This window comes from Ahaetulla prasina, chromosome 3, assembly GCF_028640845.1.
Source record: "Ahaetulla prasina isolate Xishuangbanna chromosome 3, ASM2864084v1, whole genome shotgun sequence".
Lineage (NCBI taxonomy): Eukaryota > Metazoa > Chordata > Lepidosauria > Squamata > Colubridae > Ahaetulla > Ahaetulla prasina.
In genome coordinates this window covers 146,311,496-146,330,182 of record NC_080541.1, presented here as the reverse complement: position 1 = coordinate 146,330,182, position 18,687 = coordinate 146,311,496, and the positions used below count along the sequence as shown (strand labels likewise).

The 18,687-nt window shown below is 38.3% G+C and overlaps 1 protein-coding gene across 1 annotated transcript in view; it reads left to right on the top strand.

Moving 5' to 3' along the window:
- PLPPR5 (phospholipid phosphatase related 5) overlaps positions 1 to 16,848 on the top strand; it is a 92,714-nt gene extending 75,866 nt beyond the window's left edge. The window contains exons 4-6 of the mRNA XM_058178675.1: positions 6,713 to 6,889; positions 8,057 to 8,176; positions 13,417 to 16,848. Coding sequence (XP_058034658.1) covers positions 6,713 to 6,889; positions 8,057 to 8,176; positions 13,417 to 13,449 — 330 coding nt within the window. The 3' untranslated portion in view covers positions 13,450 to 16,848. The remainder of the gene's footprint in view (positions 1 to 6,712; positions 6,890 to 8,056; positions 8,177 to 13,416) is intronic.
- Positions 16,849 to 18,687: the final 1,839 nt, after the last annotated feature.

Genomic DNA, 18,687 nt, shown 5'->3' with positions numbered 1-18,687 from the left:
TGAGAGTAAGTCTGTTGATGTAACCTAGATTTGGGAGAGAGAAAAAAATTAAACACAATGGATGGAAGTCTTCTATAATGCAGCCCTGTTAACTGGCTGAAGTCTTCACATCTTCATGCTCCAGTGTATTGTTCAGTGCATTATTTAGCCATAGTGCGTCATTTAACCATCATTTAACCACTGATTTATTCTGGCAACTTTAGACAGAATCAGTGTGTCTCATATTTAGATTTACCTTTTTGATCTAAAAACAATTACTAGTTGTTGTGCCACAATAAACAAGATGAATTATTCTTCTATCGAAACACCTATAAACTGAGAGGATGTTCATAACCATAACCATTTTTTTCTGAAAAAGAAATGTGGTCCATCCAATTCAGAGTGGGGAAAAATTGCTGCCAAATTGGAAATACTGACCATTGCAGTTAGCATAACTGATGGTGGGAGGTACTGGACATTGACAAAAAAATTACTTGGATTACAGCAATCAACTATTTCATAAAATGTAAAAAATAAAGCCAGTTTACTGTAGTGTTAAGGTATCAGGCTAGGAGACACAAGCCAGCTGGGTGACCTTGGGCCAGCCATTTTTTCCCAGCCCTAGGAAGAAGCCAATGGCAAACCACTTCTGAAAAATCTTGCCAAGAAAACGCAAGGGACTAATCAAAACAGTCTCTAAGAATTGATTGAACTGAAGGGAAAGAAAGAGAAAGGAAGATTTGTACAGTATTAACTGTGCTCACATAGATCACAAATGAATTGTGCTTAGAACAAACATATTGAAATCAAATGCAACCATAAATTAAATAAGAAGCATTCGATAAAAAATACACAGACTTTGAGAGTTGAATAAATTAGAGTGGACATAGAAGCAAAGTGGCTTATCTTTCCATTTGTAGGTTTGGATAAACTGTTTATTAGATTTATAGAAATAATTTTTTTAATTGTGACAAAGCTAAAAAACAGTTTGACTATGGGATAAGCAAATCTTTACAGGTTGTTTTCTGCAGATTGCAGTCCCGTCTACTACATGCTGCTCTGTAGCAAGCCCTAGAGTAGAATTTAGTAGTGAGAAAATGAGCCTTTGTAAGTGTAAAGAGCATCAGACAACTGTGGATACTCAGCAGCTGGAAAATACATTTTCACAGGATGTTGCTTTTTTTGTATTGGCTGGCAATTACTTCTCCATTACTTCTTTTAGAGAGGTCATTGAATAGAATAGAATAGAATAGAATTTTTATTGGCCAAGTGTGATTGGACACACAAGGAATTTGAGTGCCAAGCCCAGATTTGTTTGTTCTTGCCTGCTATATTTTAAGGCATAGACAATAATACCTGAGCAGCTGAGAACATGTATTAGCTAAGGGTATCATCTTTATGCAGAAAACGTTTAAAAACAAAATTTATTTTCGCACTTGTTTACTTTGCTACAAGATACCATGGTGAATCTTACGGCTAGTTCCTTACAGTATGGAGTAAATTCAGCCCTTGAACAATCCATCTCTAACATAGTTTGAGAATTCACTGGTATCTCAGACTTAGGTATTCGTGGAGATGAGAACCCCGTTGAAGCTGAATTCCTTCTTAACTCATCAGTATTCTAACCTAACGTGGCAGAGTAGAGTGTCTGCTGCAATTTGAACAGAAGAGATGAAAGAAGAGCTGTGAAATGAAAATCACGTTGCCTTCCAAATGAGGGAGAAAGACGGAAGGGTGTGATTTAGGATGCAGTCTTTTTTTAACCACTGATTTATTCCGGCAATTTTAGGCAGAATTATTTTTGATAGCTTGCTGTTCATAAAAAGCGTTATTTCACAAGCAGGTGGTGAGTTTCAGCATTTTCAGACAAGATACACCTAATGTTTCTTTCTTTCTCCCTTTTTTTTTTTAAAGCAGAAATGCTATAAGCAGAATGATTAGGTGTCCTGCCCCTACAAGGGCCTGGGATTTTAACATTAATTACCATTATCTGTCTCCCACTCCCTCTGTTTCTCATGAATATGTTTAAAGCAGCCTTGCAGTAAAGATAAAAGTGTTAAAGAAGTCTCCAGCATAGGTGTGAGTACTTTGTATACCAAGCAATAATAAGTTACTCTAAACTAGGCCTCTCAAACTGGCGGACCGCGGGCCGGATGCGTCAGGCGCAGGCCATGCCCACCCCGGCTCTGCAAAGGTAAAAAAAGGCGCAGTACGTCTCGATGTGTCAGTGACACGATCGAGTTTGACACCCGTGCTCTTAGCACTGGGTCTAACAACATCACCTTTTTCTCAAGCAAACGAGGAAAAAAGAATCAGGTCTGAAATGAACATTAACGTGCCTCTGTTGACACGTCAAGTTTGCTATTTGGCTTACTAGTGAGTAGCTGTAATTTCAGGAATATATTAAGAGTGCTGTCAGTCATGCTGCTGGAAAACCTTGATTCAGATTGCAGTTCTTAAGAGATCTGGATATACCTCTTATTCCCCAAACCTGGTGGGCAACCATTTCTGGAGGGCAGAAATGGATGTCACCTTCTATTGATTTTCCACTCATTTTGAACGCTACCACCACCCCCACATTTCCCTGCTATACTTTCTCTCCCCCTACATTGGCTTGTATGCTCCCATCCATTTGGATTAGAACACTCACAGTTTGTTGCACATAACTTCAGCAAGTCATGTGCCAATATGCAGAGGAAAGATTGCCTCCTCAGCCAAACTAGCCTTACAGCCCACTTTTATCCTGAGTAGAAGAATAACATAATCCATAGGCCTTTGGCTTTAATAACCCAAGTATGAATCATTTGAAACTTAGCAGGAACTTGTTTTGTTTTTCAGTTACTGTTCCCCCCGCACCCCCGTGGCCTCCTTTTGAGTGTGCTTGCTTTATTTTTTTCTAATAGTTCAGTTCCATCATTTCACCAATGTTTCAATGGCTTGATATATAGAAGGCTTTCATCCTCATCTTTGAAATAGCCCTGTAATTGTACCTTAGGAGAACAAACCTGTTCTGTGTTTAACACACAGAATCATCTATTGCAATGTCCTTCCTGTTAAAGACTACTTCAGCTTCAATCGCAATAACACAAGATCAATAGATTCAAACTTAATGTTAACCACTTCACTCTTGATTGCAGAAAATATGACTTCTGTAACAGAATCATCAATGCTTGGAACACTTTACCTGACTCTGTGGTCTCTTCTCAAACCAAAAACTTTAACCAAAAACTTTCTACCATTTTCACCCCATTCCTAAGAGGACTATAAGAGGCGTGCATAAGAGCATAAAAGTGCCTACCATTCCTGTCCTAATGTTTCCTTTCCTTATATCAAATTAATACAATTATTACATACTTTTGCTCATATATATGCTTATATGATATTTTGCTGATTTATGTTGATGCTTGTGTATACTGTTGTGACAAAATAAAAAAAAAATACATAAGGACAAGATTCAACCGTCTTATCTGCATTTAAAAGACAAAGGCCACTCTTTTGAAGACAGCAAAGTTTACATTTTGGACAGACAGAACCACTAGTTTGAAAGAGGAGTCAAAGAGATCATCTAGAATAGAAGAGAAGAGAATTTTTATTGGCCAAGTGTGATTGGACACACAAGGAATTTGTCTTGGTGCATATGCTCTCAGTGTAGATAAAAGAAAAGACACGTTCATCAAGAATTCTAAGATACAACATTTAATGATAGTCATAGGGTACAAATAAGCAATCAGAAAACAATCAATATCAATATAAATCGTAAGGAAACAAGCAACAAAGTTACAGTCATACAGTCATAAGTGGAACAAGATGGTGATGGGAACGATGAGAAGATTAATAACAGTGCAGATTTAGTAACTAGTTTGACAGTGTTGAGGGAATTATTTGTTTAGCAGAGTGATGGCGTTGAGGAAGAAAACCTGTTCTTGTGTCTAGTTGTTCTGGTGTGCAGTACTCTGTAGCATTGTTTTGAGGGTAGGAGTTGAAACAGTTTATGTCCAGGATGTGAGGGGTCTGTAAATATTTTCACAGCCCTCTTTTTGACTCATGTAGTATACAGGTCCTCAACAGAAGGCAGGTTGTTTTTTCTGCAGTTCTAATTATCTTCTGAAGTCTGTGTCTGTCTTGTTGGGTTGCAGAACCAAACCAGACAGTTATAGAGATGCAGATGACAGACAGACTCAATAATTCCTCTGTAGAACTGGATCAGCAGCTCTGTATCTAGGTCAAAATTGAACAGCCCTCGCTCAACAAAGGGAGAGGGATACAACATCAAGTATCTCCAGTCTACAACATATTCCTTTCAGCAGTTCCAAGAAGGCTCTACACCCATTTGCATTATTCAGGTGACCCTGAGGACACAGATAAACGTCCAAGGGGCCTCAACGACTCTCTAAAAGAATGCAAATGACCAGCTCTCTGCCAGGAATATAAATCCTTCCATTCTCCACCATCCAGTCAGAGCTGAAGAAGCTTCTTGGATGAGAAGCGAAACATCTTCAAAGAAAGCATGAAAGTCCAGTTGCCTCTTGAAAAAAGAGACAGCCCTATAGTTGTTTGGTATCTAGAGGGGAAGAGCCTTCTACCTTTGGTATTATAGCTTTCTAAATATCATTTTACTTTGTATGTGTGTTTAAAGGTCCCAAAAGTAAAAATATTGGCCATTGCTTTTCTGCACATGAAGGGGATAGAAGGGGATTAGTTCAAAGGAAAAATGTGGTAGCTTGTGGTCTGAACTGAATACCTTGCAAGGGTCTTAGTCTGGACAACATTTTCTTAAACCAGCATTAATATATCTGGCTTGCATGTTGCTTAATTTTACCTGATTTAACTAGTGTATGCTGTTAGTGGGTTTTACATATCAAGTTTATTCTTTTAATTAGGAGGTGATTATCTATTTGGTATTCCATTATTCCCTTAATTAGTGTTGCCTAGGTTTTTTTTTTTTAAATGTCTACATCGTGTATGTTTTAATTTAATTGATATTTCTTTATTTCTGTTCCGTGTTAGTTTTTACATGTGATATAAAAATCATTACTAAAGACATCTGCAACTCATCTATAGCTTGTTTTCAGTTCATCACATATAAAACTAGTGTCTTTCACTGGATTTTTATTAGAATGAATCAGGTATCTCTGGGCATAAAAAAATTATCAAAGTCAAGAAAGACAAATTTTGTACATGTTTCATCTGGTGACTGGAAACAGCAAACGACCAACCTGTACTTCATAGTACTTTGCTATTTATTTTTAATTTTTGCCTAGAGTGAACACATTTTGCCAAATAGTAAAGAAAAAAGTAAGTTCTAATTTAATGGAATTCTGAGCACTCAATCTCTTCATTACACTTTAAAGTGCAGCAGTGTTGGATGATGGCCATAAACTCTGACAAGATTGCTAGCTAGACTATGTCTTGCAAGATATTTAGCCAGGATAAATATTTTTAATTAAGTAAACAATTTCATTTGCACTCCTCTGCACAGAACATGGTTGCCTGATGTTAATTGTGCTTGAGTGTACATGAAAATGCAAGTAAAAAAGTGCCTTTCCTCTCCAGTAGTACTAAACGTGCCTCAATGTATTAGATATAGAAGCAGGATTAGTTTTTCATGTTATCTTCCGAATTGCTTGTTAATTTATGTGGTCAAATTATTCAAGAAAATTCTTTGTGTACATAAATGAGCCCAGATAGCCATAACCAGTGGTGAAGTCAATTTTTTTTTTACTACCGGTTCTGTGGGGCGTGGCTTGGTGGGCATGATGTGGCTTGGTGAGCATGGCAGGGGAAGGATACTGCAAAATCTCCATTCCCACCCCACTCTGGGACCAGCCAGAGGTGGTATTTGCCGGTTCTCCGAACTGCTCAAAATTTCCGCTACTGGTTCTCCAGAACCTGTCAAAACCTCCTGGATTTTACCTCTGGCCATAAGTCTTAATCTCTATGCACTGAGAACTGTGCCACTAAATGCATTGTGGGAAGAGGAAGGAGTCTTAACACAAATGAGGAATGTGATAACCATACAGGTGGTCCTTTCCAACCATTCATTTAGTTCAAAGTTTAAAAAACAGCACTGAAAAAAGTGACTCAGGACTGTTTTTCAGACTTACGACTGTTGCTGCATTCCTGTGGTCACATTATCAAAATCCGGATGCTTGGCAACCACCCTGTATTTATGAGGGTTGCAGTGTCCTAAGGTCATGTGATCATCTTGTGTAACATTCTGACCAGCAAAGTCAACAAGGAAACCAGATTCACTTAACAACCAGCTTAACAAAATCTACAGCGATTCACTTAACAACTGTGCCAAGAAAGGTCATAAAACGGGGCAAAACTAACAACTTTTTTATTGATCAACAGAAATTTTGGGCTCAATTGTGGTTGTAAGCTGAGGAGTACCCATATCTGGTTCTCACTCAGTCTTGGATTGTATCTGTTTCTGTATTAATATTTACCACCAGTCTCAACCAGGGGATGAGGGCGCAAAAAGACGTAATTTTCAGGGTTGCATTGATTTCAGTCCAAAAGCAGGATAGAATTCCAGTAAATAAATCAATAACTTATTTGGATTCCTTGCAGAAATGTTAATTTATATGATTTTTTTAAAAAAAAAACCATTACCATACTCTTCAAACTTGGGACAGGTATTCAAATTCCTCAATAACTGGATGGAAAACGATGGATATTGGGTTGCGCTTGTTTTCATTACCTTTTTTTAATATATTTTTTCTGTTCCTAGATGTACATCACCCACACAATAAAGGCCAGAGGAACCAGGCTGGCAAAACCAGTTCTTTGCTTGAGCATCATGTGTATGGCATTTCTTACTGGTATCAACAGAGTAGCAGAATATCGAAATCACTGGTCAGATGTGATAGCAGGATTTCTAGTCGGTATTTCAATAGCTGTGTTTTTGGTATGTATAAGCTACGCATTTTTTTTACCTGTTATATGTCTGACTGTTTGTAGGATCCATCATTTCATTAATCCATCAGGATACAGGCTATTTGTATGAATGGCAAGTATTTATAAGTCTGCCTGATTAAAGAACTGTGCAAAGTCATATGCTCTATTTCGATAAATACAACTGTTTATTACCCTACCCAGCTAAAGTAATAATATTGTATTGTGTTATTCCATCTATGAGCTTTTTACTGCTGGACTGTTCTATTCCGAGAGTAATTTTTAAAGAGCTCTTTTTATTGCTGTCATTATGATTTCCATGTGGGCATGGCTTTTTGAGTCTATAGTCACCGAGTTGCTTCTTTCCAAGATTATCTGTCCCTTCTTTATAAAATTACTTTCTCAGGCCTGAGAATCCAGGATTCCAGCCTCATCAAGTATTGGCTCTTACACTTGGCTCTTACATTTCTATTTTAATTTAAAGATGTTCAATTTTTAAGGTCCCATTCTATCAAGCTGCACCCTCTGCAGTTATATTAGTTTGGAAATATCGCCTAAGTGTTTGAAAATATTGTTTTAAGCCCCAGGAATAACATTGCAAATTCTCCCACTATACAGGTAGTCCTCAATTTGCAACCACAATGGAGCCTAAAATACATGTTGCTAAGTGAAAAATTTATTAAGTGAGTTCTGCCTCATTTTATTCCTTTTTTCTCCACATTTGTTAAGTGAGTCACTGCAGTTGTTAAATTAGAAACACGGTTGCTAAGTGAATCTGGCTTCCCCATTGACTTTGCTTGTCAGAAGGTCGCAAAGGTGATCACGTGACTATGGGATGCTACAACGGCCATAAATGTGAGTCAGTTGCCAAGCATCCAAAATCTGATCAAGTGACCATGGGGATGCTACAATGGTCATAAGTGTGAAAAACAATCATAAGTCACTTTTTCAGTGCTGTTGTAACTTTGAATGGTCTCCAAATGAACGGTTGTAAGCCGAGGACTAACTGTACTAGATTTATAATTACATGAAGTCGCAGTGCATTAAATTACAACTTTGGGGGTGGGGGGGATGGATATATTTTGGAAATCGTACAAAATTTTAATTGTAATGGTATTTCTGTCAAGACTCAGGTGTCATAATGGCTTCATAGTATCTAAGAACTTTCTTCCCTTTCTAGGTGATATGTGTGGTTAATAATTTTAGAGGTAGGCAACCAGAACATGAACAGTCGCACATGGACAATCTGGGGCAAATGTCTATGATCAGCATCCCTCGGGTAGAACATTCTGTAGTAAAGGTAAGGTCTCTTGTGAATTGATAAGGTTTGTGGCAGATCTGAGATAGAATGGTTGCCTTGCTTAATTTCTGTAAGAGAAGTGAATCTTCAAGTCCACCTCATATATTATGGTTGACCGAAGACTAGGAAACCCTTTTGTATCTTCTCAAGGATTGTAGGAGGCCATGTAGAAAATGCAGTATAAAAGAAAAAAGGCTAATTTTATACTGTGCTGTTAAATCACCCTTTATCACAAGAAGCAGCCTTCTTCCTCTCACAATATCATGAAGAGGGGACTGAAACATTCTCTTCAGTTAATTAATTTAATAACTTACATTAAAATTCTTTATTGTGTCCAAACGTCTCAGTTCGAAGGGTACATCGGTTGCCCGGTGATGGTTTTGTGGCTGTATAAAAGACTGCAATTACAAATGCACTTTTTATATGCACCTGATTGTTCAAATGACATTTAGTAGAAGGCTTCTGTTTTTGCAGGAGGCTGTTTGCATAAAATTAGTGATTGCTTTGAACTTTGTTTGTTTTTACCCCAAATACCCCTGGCAGTTTGACAAATTTGAATGTGTGTTATACAGTGCATGTAGATATCTTGCATGTATGTGTGACATTGCTTCTGTGTAAATTGAGCTTGATTGGTCTAGTGCCATGATGGCGAACCTATGGCATGCGTGCCACAGTTGGCATATGGAGCCATATCGGTAGGCACGCGAGCTCAGCTCCGGTGCGCATGCATGCACTGGCCAGCTGATTTTCGTGCCTTCTGGGCCCACCGGAAGTCGGGACACAGGCTGTTTCTGGCCTCCAGAGGGCCTCCGGGGCAGGGGGAATGTCCATTTTTTGCCCTCACCAGGCTCCAGAGCCTTTCTAGAAGCCTGGGTTGGGCGAAAACAGCCTTCCCCACTCCCCTGGAGGCCCTCCAGGGGCCAGAAACAGCTCTAGAGCCTGGGGAGATCAAAAAACGGGCCTACCGGGCCCACCGGGCCATCACATGCCAAAAATGGGGGGAACGTAGGGGGTTGCGCATGCAGGCACAGCGGAGCGGGGTGCATAGAATTATGGATGTGGGCACGTGCATATGTGACTCCTCCACACTCCCCCCCTCCCGCATTAGGCACGTGATGGCAAAAAGGTTAGCCGTCACTGGCCTAGTGGTTAAGGCCCCAGGCTAGAAAGCAGGAGGTTGGGTGTTCTAATCCCACTTTAAACATGACAAACTTGCTGGGTGACTTTGGATCAATCATTCTCTCTCAGCCCAACCCACCTCACAAGGTTGTTGCAGCGGGGAAAATAAAAGGAAGAAAGATATTAGGTATGTTCACTATCTATCTGTCTAACTAAATAATAAATAAGGTGGGAAATAGATACATTAATGGTATAGGGCTGAGATGTTAGAGCTTTTTTTTCTTGGTTTTCTTTTCCTCCTTAGAGTAACCCCCTCAATTTGGTTTAATTGAAAATCATGACAGCAGAGTGTGAAATGTTATAAAAGTCTTTATTCTATTCAGTTCCATCTCAAAAATCAACCTGTTTTACCATCTCATTTGTTCAAGCAAGCATCTGGTTGATGGGTGTATCTTTTGTGTAATCTGTTCTGTTAGTTTCCTCTGAGATGTCAAAATAAAGACTTTTGTTTGCCCAAATTAACATTGTGGGGCAGCTAAATGTTCAATTTAAAAAAATGCATGAATAAGAGGAAACAATTCATAGTCTGCCTTCCCTACCTAGGTATCATTACATCAGACACTTTATCCAGAATCCAAGCCAATACAATTCTGTTGTTGCTGTTATTTTTATTATTATCTCTTAGGTTGCTATCTCACATTTCTCCTAGGATCTCAAAAAGTGGTACTTGTAACGTGAACTTGCTCCTCCAAATTTTCCCTACAACAAATCCTTAATGTAGCCTAGGCTGAGAAATAGGCAATGAATCAAATTAATTTGTGAGGTCCTGTGGCTGATTGAATTCAAAATTAGTTTTTTTCAATCCTAATTTTACCTCTCAACCACCGCACTGTTTTGATTCCAAATGTCAAAGCCAAGCAGGAGGAAAGCTGTAAATTGGCAGAGGAGCATGGGAGCAGCAGAATATCTCATCTACATTCTATTTCTAATGTTACAAATTCATTTTACACCCCGGGTGATGTAGTTGATGTCAAGGCTGTAACTCTGCCTAGCTGGCAATATGAACAGATCCTAACTTTTTAGTATGGAAGAGATAAATACCAACTTACCCTCTTCTGCCTAAATAAGATGAATGTTTCTACGTGTGTATATTTGATCGTAGTGTAGATGTCCAGGTTTGTTGGAGCTAAAATCAGATAAGGCTATAAATGTGGAAAATGGAAAGAAAATAGCTAGATCTTAATTGTTAAACATAAACATGTTCAGTCAAAGCATACAGGACGGACTGTATTCTAATCCAGCTCCCAATGACTGCATGTTCCATGTGTCTGTGAGGAACCCAATTTAATAGGAGTGTAGCTTGTTGCCATACAGAGAAAAATATTATAGGAGAGCCCTTGTGGGCACCGTGGTTAGAATGCAGCATTGCAGGCTAACTCTGCGGACAACCTGGAGTTCGATTCTGACGGGGCTCAAGGTTGACTCGGTCTTCCATCCTTCCGAGGTTGGTAAAATGAAGACCCAGATTGTTGGGGGCAATATGCTGACTTTGTAAACTGCTCAGAGTGCTGTAAAGCACTAAGGAGTGGTATACAAGTCTAATTGCTACTGCTATGGAGGCATTCTGCCAGCACTTGATCATTTCTGCCCAGGCAAATGCAATCAATACAGTGTGCTTGGTGAGCATGTCACATTAACCACTTCATTAGATAAATAAATTACAAGGATTTATCTAGAACATGAGTGTCAAACTCGCAACGTCACATTGTTGTCACGTGGATGTATCATGACTTCCCCCCGCTTCGCTAAACTGGGGTGGGCGTGGCCAGCACATGATACATCCGGACAGCAGGCCGCAACTTTGACACCGCTGCTCTAGAGAATGTCAAACTGGGGGCCCATGGGCTAGATACGGACCGTGCAGGCCACACCCACCCTGGCTCTGCAAGGGCAAAAAACATCCCGATACATCACTATACGGCCCACAATGCGATTGGGTTTGATACCACTGCTCCAGAGGTTACCCAATATTGTCAACATTCTATACTATACTGTATTACACTATACTGCGCTATACAGTGCACTAGTAGTCTTTGACTTATGACCATTTGTTTAGTGACCATTTGCAGTTTACAACAGTACTGAAAAAAATGATTTATGACCAGTCCTTGCATTTAAAACCATCACAACATCCCCATAGTCATATAAATGATTTACAGGCCAAGTATAGAATAACTGTGTTGCTTATACATAGCTCTTGAACTGCTACTTTTGTCAAATATTTCTGTCCTCCTTCAGTACTGACCCCCAGAGGGTAGACTATACATCTATACGTTTTATTTAAGTTAATACTAAAAACAAAACCCTCCTCCTTCTGTGTTGCCTGCTGGTAAGATGAAGAAAAATGAAAGCTGTCCAAACATGATTTAAGTGATGCCATTATTGTACATATTGCAGAGCCCAGGTGCTAATGGAGGTGAAGAAGAACCTTTGCAGGAACACTCTTTTAAAGCCCAGCTTTTTAGGCTATTCTCCTGGGTAACAGGAATGGACCAGTTTGAACATCTTCATATAAGGCAATAAAGTTATGTGTGCAAACAAGCACACTGGTGTGTTTAAATGCTGTCTTGCAAGGGACATACCTGAACCTTCAGTGCAGGCCGAGGTCTCTCTGAGAAGCAAAAGTTTGTGAAACTGCATTTCTAGTCTGTGCCCCTATTTATCTCCTGAAAAGACGGGAGAAAAATATTTCAAAAACTGAGAGGATTCGTACAATCAAATGCAGTTTAATACTGCATTTTAATGACATGCACAGACTGTAACGTGATTAGGAATACAAGGTAATTATATCTTGTATTCTGTATTCTTGTCCCTACTCAAAATGATTAATGAGTTGTGCATTACTGAAGATTTATGTTATAAACTACCTATGTTGTCGAAATGTACTGTACGTGAGTGGAATGCTATTTATAACAACAAGAATCATTATTTGGCATATTGCTAAGTAAGTGAGGTCTCTGTTTTTAAAAATGGAAACCAGCACTTAAGGTTCAGTTTTAATATATGTTGTTTTCTAATTGTGATGTTTTATAGTTTGAGCTCTTCCAGTTTGCTCTCCTCCAGTGATATATTGGTTGGAAATAACTATTGCCATGCTGTGCATGTGGGGGTTTTTTCTGTCGTTCTTACTAGTAACCGCCTCAGATGTTGCAAAAATATAAACTTGTGAATTGCTGTTCACAAAGCCAAACACAACATTGCTGTGAATTAATGGTGAATGCTTGTGCCAACAAATGTTCACAGAAGAATTTGATAATATAACTTGGGTTTGGGGGGGTTTTTTGCATGGGTTTTTAGTGTGTCTGCTCTGACTGAGTGCTAGATCAAAAGGCATTGTTGAAGGTTTCATTCTCAGAGGACTCCAACAAGCTCTACCTTGTGCCCTACATAGAGATATCTTTTACAATTCTCTAATTCCTGCCCATATTTGTCATTGGCTTTATAGTACATCTGGAGTTCCACCTGTTACAGTTCTGGAATGGGGAATGGCTGACTTAAAAATAGAGTCCTTGAATCTCCCAGTAGTTCTGTGCAAAACACTAGCTTGAATAAAGAAGAAATGTTAATTAATGAAAGAGGATATTCTTGCATTCTGCGTAATAGTAAATACAATTTTCATTTAAGTTTCTCTCATTTCATGTTATACCACTTTCAAGAGTTACGAAACAAAAAAGAAAACAACACAAGAAATGCAGAATTAAAATAGTATTGACAATTTCATTTACCAGATTTTGCCATGTTTGTTCTTAAAAATTACATTGTAGTTACTTACTATAAAATAATTGTAAAATTTGGCTTCAGTTTAAGGGTTTGAAGAACTCAGTCATTTAAGAGTGGTGACTTAATTGCGTATTGTAGAAAAGTAATGATAAACTGGGCTATAATTCTCCTTTTAACGGGTGTGAATGTTTCGCAAAGCATGTTAGATTTTCTTGAGATACGTAGGGTTGACTCTCTGAAGTGCTACTAAAGTCTAAACTATGGGATCAACAGGTGGGAAAATGCACCTCTCATCTTTACAGATGAATGACTTCCATTCTTTGTTCTTTTCATCTTTGTAGAACCACCTCACAGCCTTTGCCGAAGTCACATGATGGAGAAAGGGATGTCTACTCGCTACATTGGACGTCATCTCTTTTCACAGTTCACTCGTAATGACTGAAACAATTTCAATATTAAAGAAAAACTGATTTGGTCTTAGAATCTGATCTAACAGCATTAAGATTTACAGCAGCCTAGGAAGAATATGCCTGAGTTAAGAATATTTTCCAACTCCAACCAAAAGCATTGTACCATTTAGGGATTGGGTGGGAAAGAGTGAACCTCAGCATGTCATATAAACATACCATTTCCCCTGTTCCGGCATATTTATTTCCTAACTTGGTCATGTAAGTATTAGACTGTATTCCAAGGAGATCTGGTCTTTAAAATTCAGCATGACACTTAACTCCCATTTAAACTGATTTCAGTGTACACTTTTCTAAAAGAATCTTATCCAGAACTCAGATGCCGCTGGCACTTCCTATTATATATTTCTCATACCACATTTCTTAAGACTGGTGCTTCTGTTTTTGAAGAAAAAAATGCCATTTATACTCTAATAAGTATTCTATTGTTATTTTAAAACAAATTATTTATTTCGATATTTTCCTGACTTCATGTGGTTGAATAGTTGATTTTGTAGTTCTTCAAATGTCTTCAATGTACCCTGTTGTTAGGATTAGAAATGAGAACATGTAGACATTGGGGTAGATTATTCTTTTATTATCAAACACTAACTGAAGATTTATAACTCCAAACCTGTTGCCAGCATATTCGTATACCTACTCATTCATAACATACCATTATTGCTTTTTATGGATAGTAGCTAAAGGTTACGGGATTTAGAAAACGCACTTGTCAAAGTAGTTTTAAAGCCTTTGATTCTGTCCTTTACATATTGGGAGCAATAATTAGAATATACTTTGTTCCCAGTGGGGGCAGAGGATACCACTCCCCACTCCTGCTTAGTGCTGAACCAGCAATCATCCCCCCTCCCACTGTTTTTTAAACCTCAGAGAATAAAGATTCAAAGTGCAAACGGAAGGGTGGCGGGTGAAATGAATGACAGATATTGCTATCTTGTAACCAAGTCTTCCTCTTTCACCAGCAGATGAAGTAGAATTGTGCAATATTTCTTCATTTGCATTACAATGGATATCTGTATAATCTCTACTCTGCAGTAGGTACAATTAGATTTAGGGAAAAGAATAAGTCACAGATCATGTACAGTGATCTCATCCCATTGGCCTCAAATAATGTGATTTTTGAGGAGCAGTTCACGTTTTAATAGTCTAAATTCTCAATATTTGAACACTGTCTCTTGATACGTTTGCTTCCATTTCATTTCTTCCACTTCCTAACCCCCATCCCCACCTAAAAATGTTCCATTGCTGTGATCCACCTTAAATCTGGTCATGGTACAGTTATCACTTTTAGTATAATAGTTGCAAACAGGTGTCCTATGGAACATTAGTTCCCTCCTTTATTGACATGAATGAAAATTGAATTTTGTCATGGTAAGATCTTATCCCAAAGTCACCTCTTCTACTAATACATGGAATATTCTCTAGCTTAATCTAGCTTCAATGCATATAATGGCCAAAAATTGTTTATGCCTTTCTTGAAAATGAGATTTAGGCTCCCAAATAAAGGTATTGCCACATGATGTTTCAAACAGTAGGAAAAATAAAGCTGGGCTGTTTTACATCTTGAAAGCCAGGAGATTTAATGTTTTATAATTTCTTTAATTTGGGTTTTGTAGGTGGTGAGAGTCTTTGAAAGGTTTTGTTGAAAAATGGTCTTCAAAATAGTATGAAGTTGAACCAAAGTATTACCATCCTTCCAAATATTTATTCTGTATCTCAGGTAATCTTTTTGGATATGCCAGAAAAGCATCAGACCAGAGAATTAAGAGAGAGAAAAAAATAAGTCTAATGCATAACTGCATATATGTTCTTTTGGTTTTTTTAAGACCCAGTGATTATAAAATTCAACACACTTTTACAGTGTGTCGCCAGTCTTATTAAAAAAACATCAAATATTAATACCTAACTCACCATGGCAATCTAAGATGTGTGGGAGGGAATGCGCAGCATCACCCATGTAATTTACATTTTCAGAAACTTTCAGAGACTTTTGGATGAGTTCCAGCATAAATGAAATATTTTCAAATAACACATTTCACTAAAACGTTAGACACTCACCTGCTTTTCTTTCACTTAAAACAACAGGGCTTAACGTGCTGAGCTTTAGTTGGATCAGGCCGTTTTCTTTCTATTAATTATTTTGAACATGCACAGAATCAAACCCAACAGGGAGAGACAATCCTGCTTTTTGATTATCATTGAAACGCTAACTGTACCATGAAAGTTACAAATGTAGTTAATAAAAAGTCACAAAGGGTTGCAGTGTGTTTGATACGAAGCTACCCATGTTTTGCCCTTAGAGAGAGTGCTTTATCCTAGACAAAAAGATGAATTCTGTGTAGTACAACCGTCAGTTTTTAAAAAGATGAATGTAGCAGATCTCTGATAGTCTACAATTATTCCCATTTCATTTTGTTCAATAGAACACAGCCAACTTAATGATACCATGAAAAAAAAAAGTCTACAGTGTTAGCAGAATCATATAGCGCAACCTTTTCCTGATAACTGATACCACAGAATGTAGATAGGTACAAATATTATTTGCTATTTTTGTGTAAGTTAAAATGTCTCTGAATATAAGAAACAAAAGTCACAAAAAGCAGTTAATAAATAATAATAATAATAATATTTTAATTTGTATACCGCCCTTCTCCCGAAGGACTCAGGGCGGTGAACAACCAAATAAAATACAAACACAGACAGATACAATATTAAAACAGCCCTTAAAAAACTTATTCAATTTGTCGAAAAAATTTAAAATATAAATTACACCCATAAAATTACAGAAATTTAAAACCCAATTAAATTTAAAATTTTAAAATTAAGCCAGTCCAGCCATACGAAATAAATAGGTTTTAAGTTTGCGGTGAAAGGTCCTAAAGTCAAGCAATTGTCGAAGTCCAGGGGGAAGCTCGTTCCACAGGGTAGGAGCCCCCACAGAGAAGGCCCTCCCCCTGGGGGCCGCCAGTCGACATTGTTTGGCTGATGGCACCCTAAGGAGTCCCTCTCTGTGGGAACGCACCGGTCGCTGGGAGATAGAAGACGGCAGTAGACGGTCCCGTAAGTAACCCGGTCCTAAGCCATGGAGCGCTTTGAAGGTGGTAACCAATACCTTGAAGCGCACCTGGAAGACAACAGGTAGCCAGTGCAGTCTGTGCAGGATCGGTGTTACATGGGAGCTCCAATGTATATTGTTACAATATATATGATCGGTATAGGGCCCTTGACTTAAAATATTTTTTTCTATAAACTAGGTAATAATAACTGCATTAAGACTGAATTTTTCCACCTTGTCAACCAACATAGCTACAATTCCTTTATTTCTTACTCATTTAAGTGATCTCCTGCTTGCAATCTGAAATGAAGGAAGCCTGGCTCTGCTGGAACCATGACTTTGCTGATCGTGTCACTTGGCTCAAAATACACCTTTGCCATATACTGCCATCAGGAAATGCAAACAACGCAACTGAGGTGGCTTAAATTCTTGTCTTCTAGGGATATTAAAAATGCTACCCTTCTAGGTGTGAAAACCAAGTACCATTATAAGCATGTGCAGCTGACATATGGATGTTTCCCAAAGATTCTGTAAAACTGCATAATTTAAATGAAAAAACACATTTTCAAAGTACTTATACAAATGGAAAAACCAAGTCCTTTAACGATGAAAGCGGAGCAGGTTTTACAACCATCACCACCTACTAAAGCAGTATTTCTCAAACTTGGCAACTCTACAGTATGTGAACTGCAATCTCCAGAATTCCCCAGCCAGCATTCTGGGAGTAGAAGTCCACACATCTTAAAGTTTCCAAGTTTGAGAAGCACAAAGTATCCAATATGTTTGGTAAATCACACCATATCCCATGTGCTCATTACACTTAGTATGTTTTCACTTCTTGGTATAGTATAGCAATTTAGAATCCACTTTACTTAAAATTATTCACCATGAGGATTTCAGGGAAATCCTTGGTCGGTCATTGCAGCACAGTAATTCTGCAAATTTTATATCTGATTCATAAGTTCAGGAAGAGACTCTTTTATGTTAAAAGAAAGATTATTCTTTTTCAGCATATTGTCTTATGTAAATCAGCATGTAACTGAGTCACTCTCAGGATTTATAACAGCCTAGTATCGGGGTTAAATTTATCATGTTATCTTTGTGAACCAGCAGTAACAGGGTGGGAAAGAAACACACTGCTGTGTACTGTATTTTTAAAGAAAATAAAATGATTTTTTTTCAAGCTACATTGTCATTTCTTTCTGCAGAAGTGGCTGTTACGAGATTCACTGAATTGTTTTTCACCAATATCTCAGGGGTTGCCACAAAGAAGAGGGAGTCAGGCTGTTCTCCAAAGCACCTGAGGGTAGAACAAGAAGCAATCGGTGGAAACTGAACAAGGAAAGAAGCAACTTAGAACTAAGGAGAAATTTCCTGACAGTTAGAACAATTAATAAGTGGAACGACTTGCCTGCAGAAGTTGTGAATGCTCCAACACTGGAAATTTTTAAGAAAATGTTGGATAACCATCTGACTGAGATGGTGTAGGGTTTCCTGCCTGGGCAGGGGGTTGGACTAGAAGGCCTCCAAGGTCCCTTCCAACTCTGTTGTTATATTATTATTATATTATATTTTTTATTTTATTAAAAAGTTTTACAGAAAATTTCCACAAATGCCTCCCCTCTCCCTCCCTCCCCCTACCCCCACCCCCTCCACCCAATCCCCTCCCCCCCCCGACTTCCCAGAGCAAAATACAGGGTATAACATCTAACAATCATAAGCTAGAATACGCTAACTATCCATAAGCTCCCATCCCTCCCCTAGAGCCTTAACTCCCCTTTTACATAAAGAAAAGAGATTCAGTGAATTGTAAAAACCGTGTGATCAATATAAGATGCTGGAATTTGGCAAATTCCTGTGGGCTGGCCCAGGGATATCTGCTGGGCTTCTGTATATTGAGTTATAGGCTGGGTTTATTTTGGGTCACAAGGTGACTGGACCGGTTTGGAAAGTCCTTTGTTTCATGAATTTTCTTTCTTTCTTTCTTTTTTTTTGTCCTTTGTTTCGTGCATTTTCACTATTTTGTCTTTACATGTCTGATTGACCCAGAATGAATACAGTCCACATAATAGTTTTTCCCATAGGTTTTT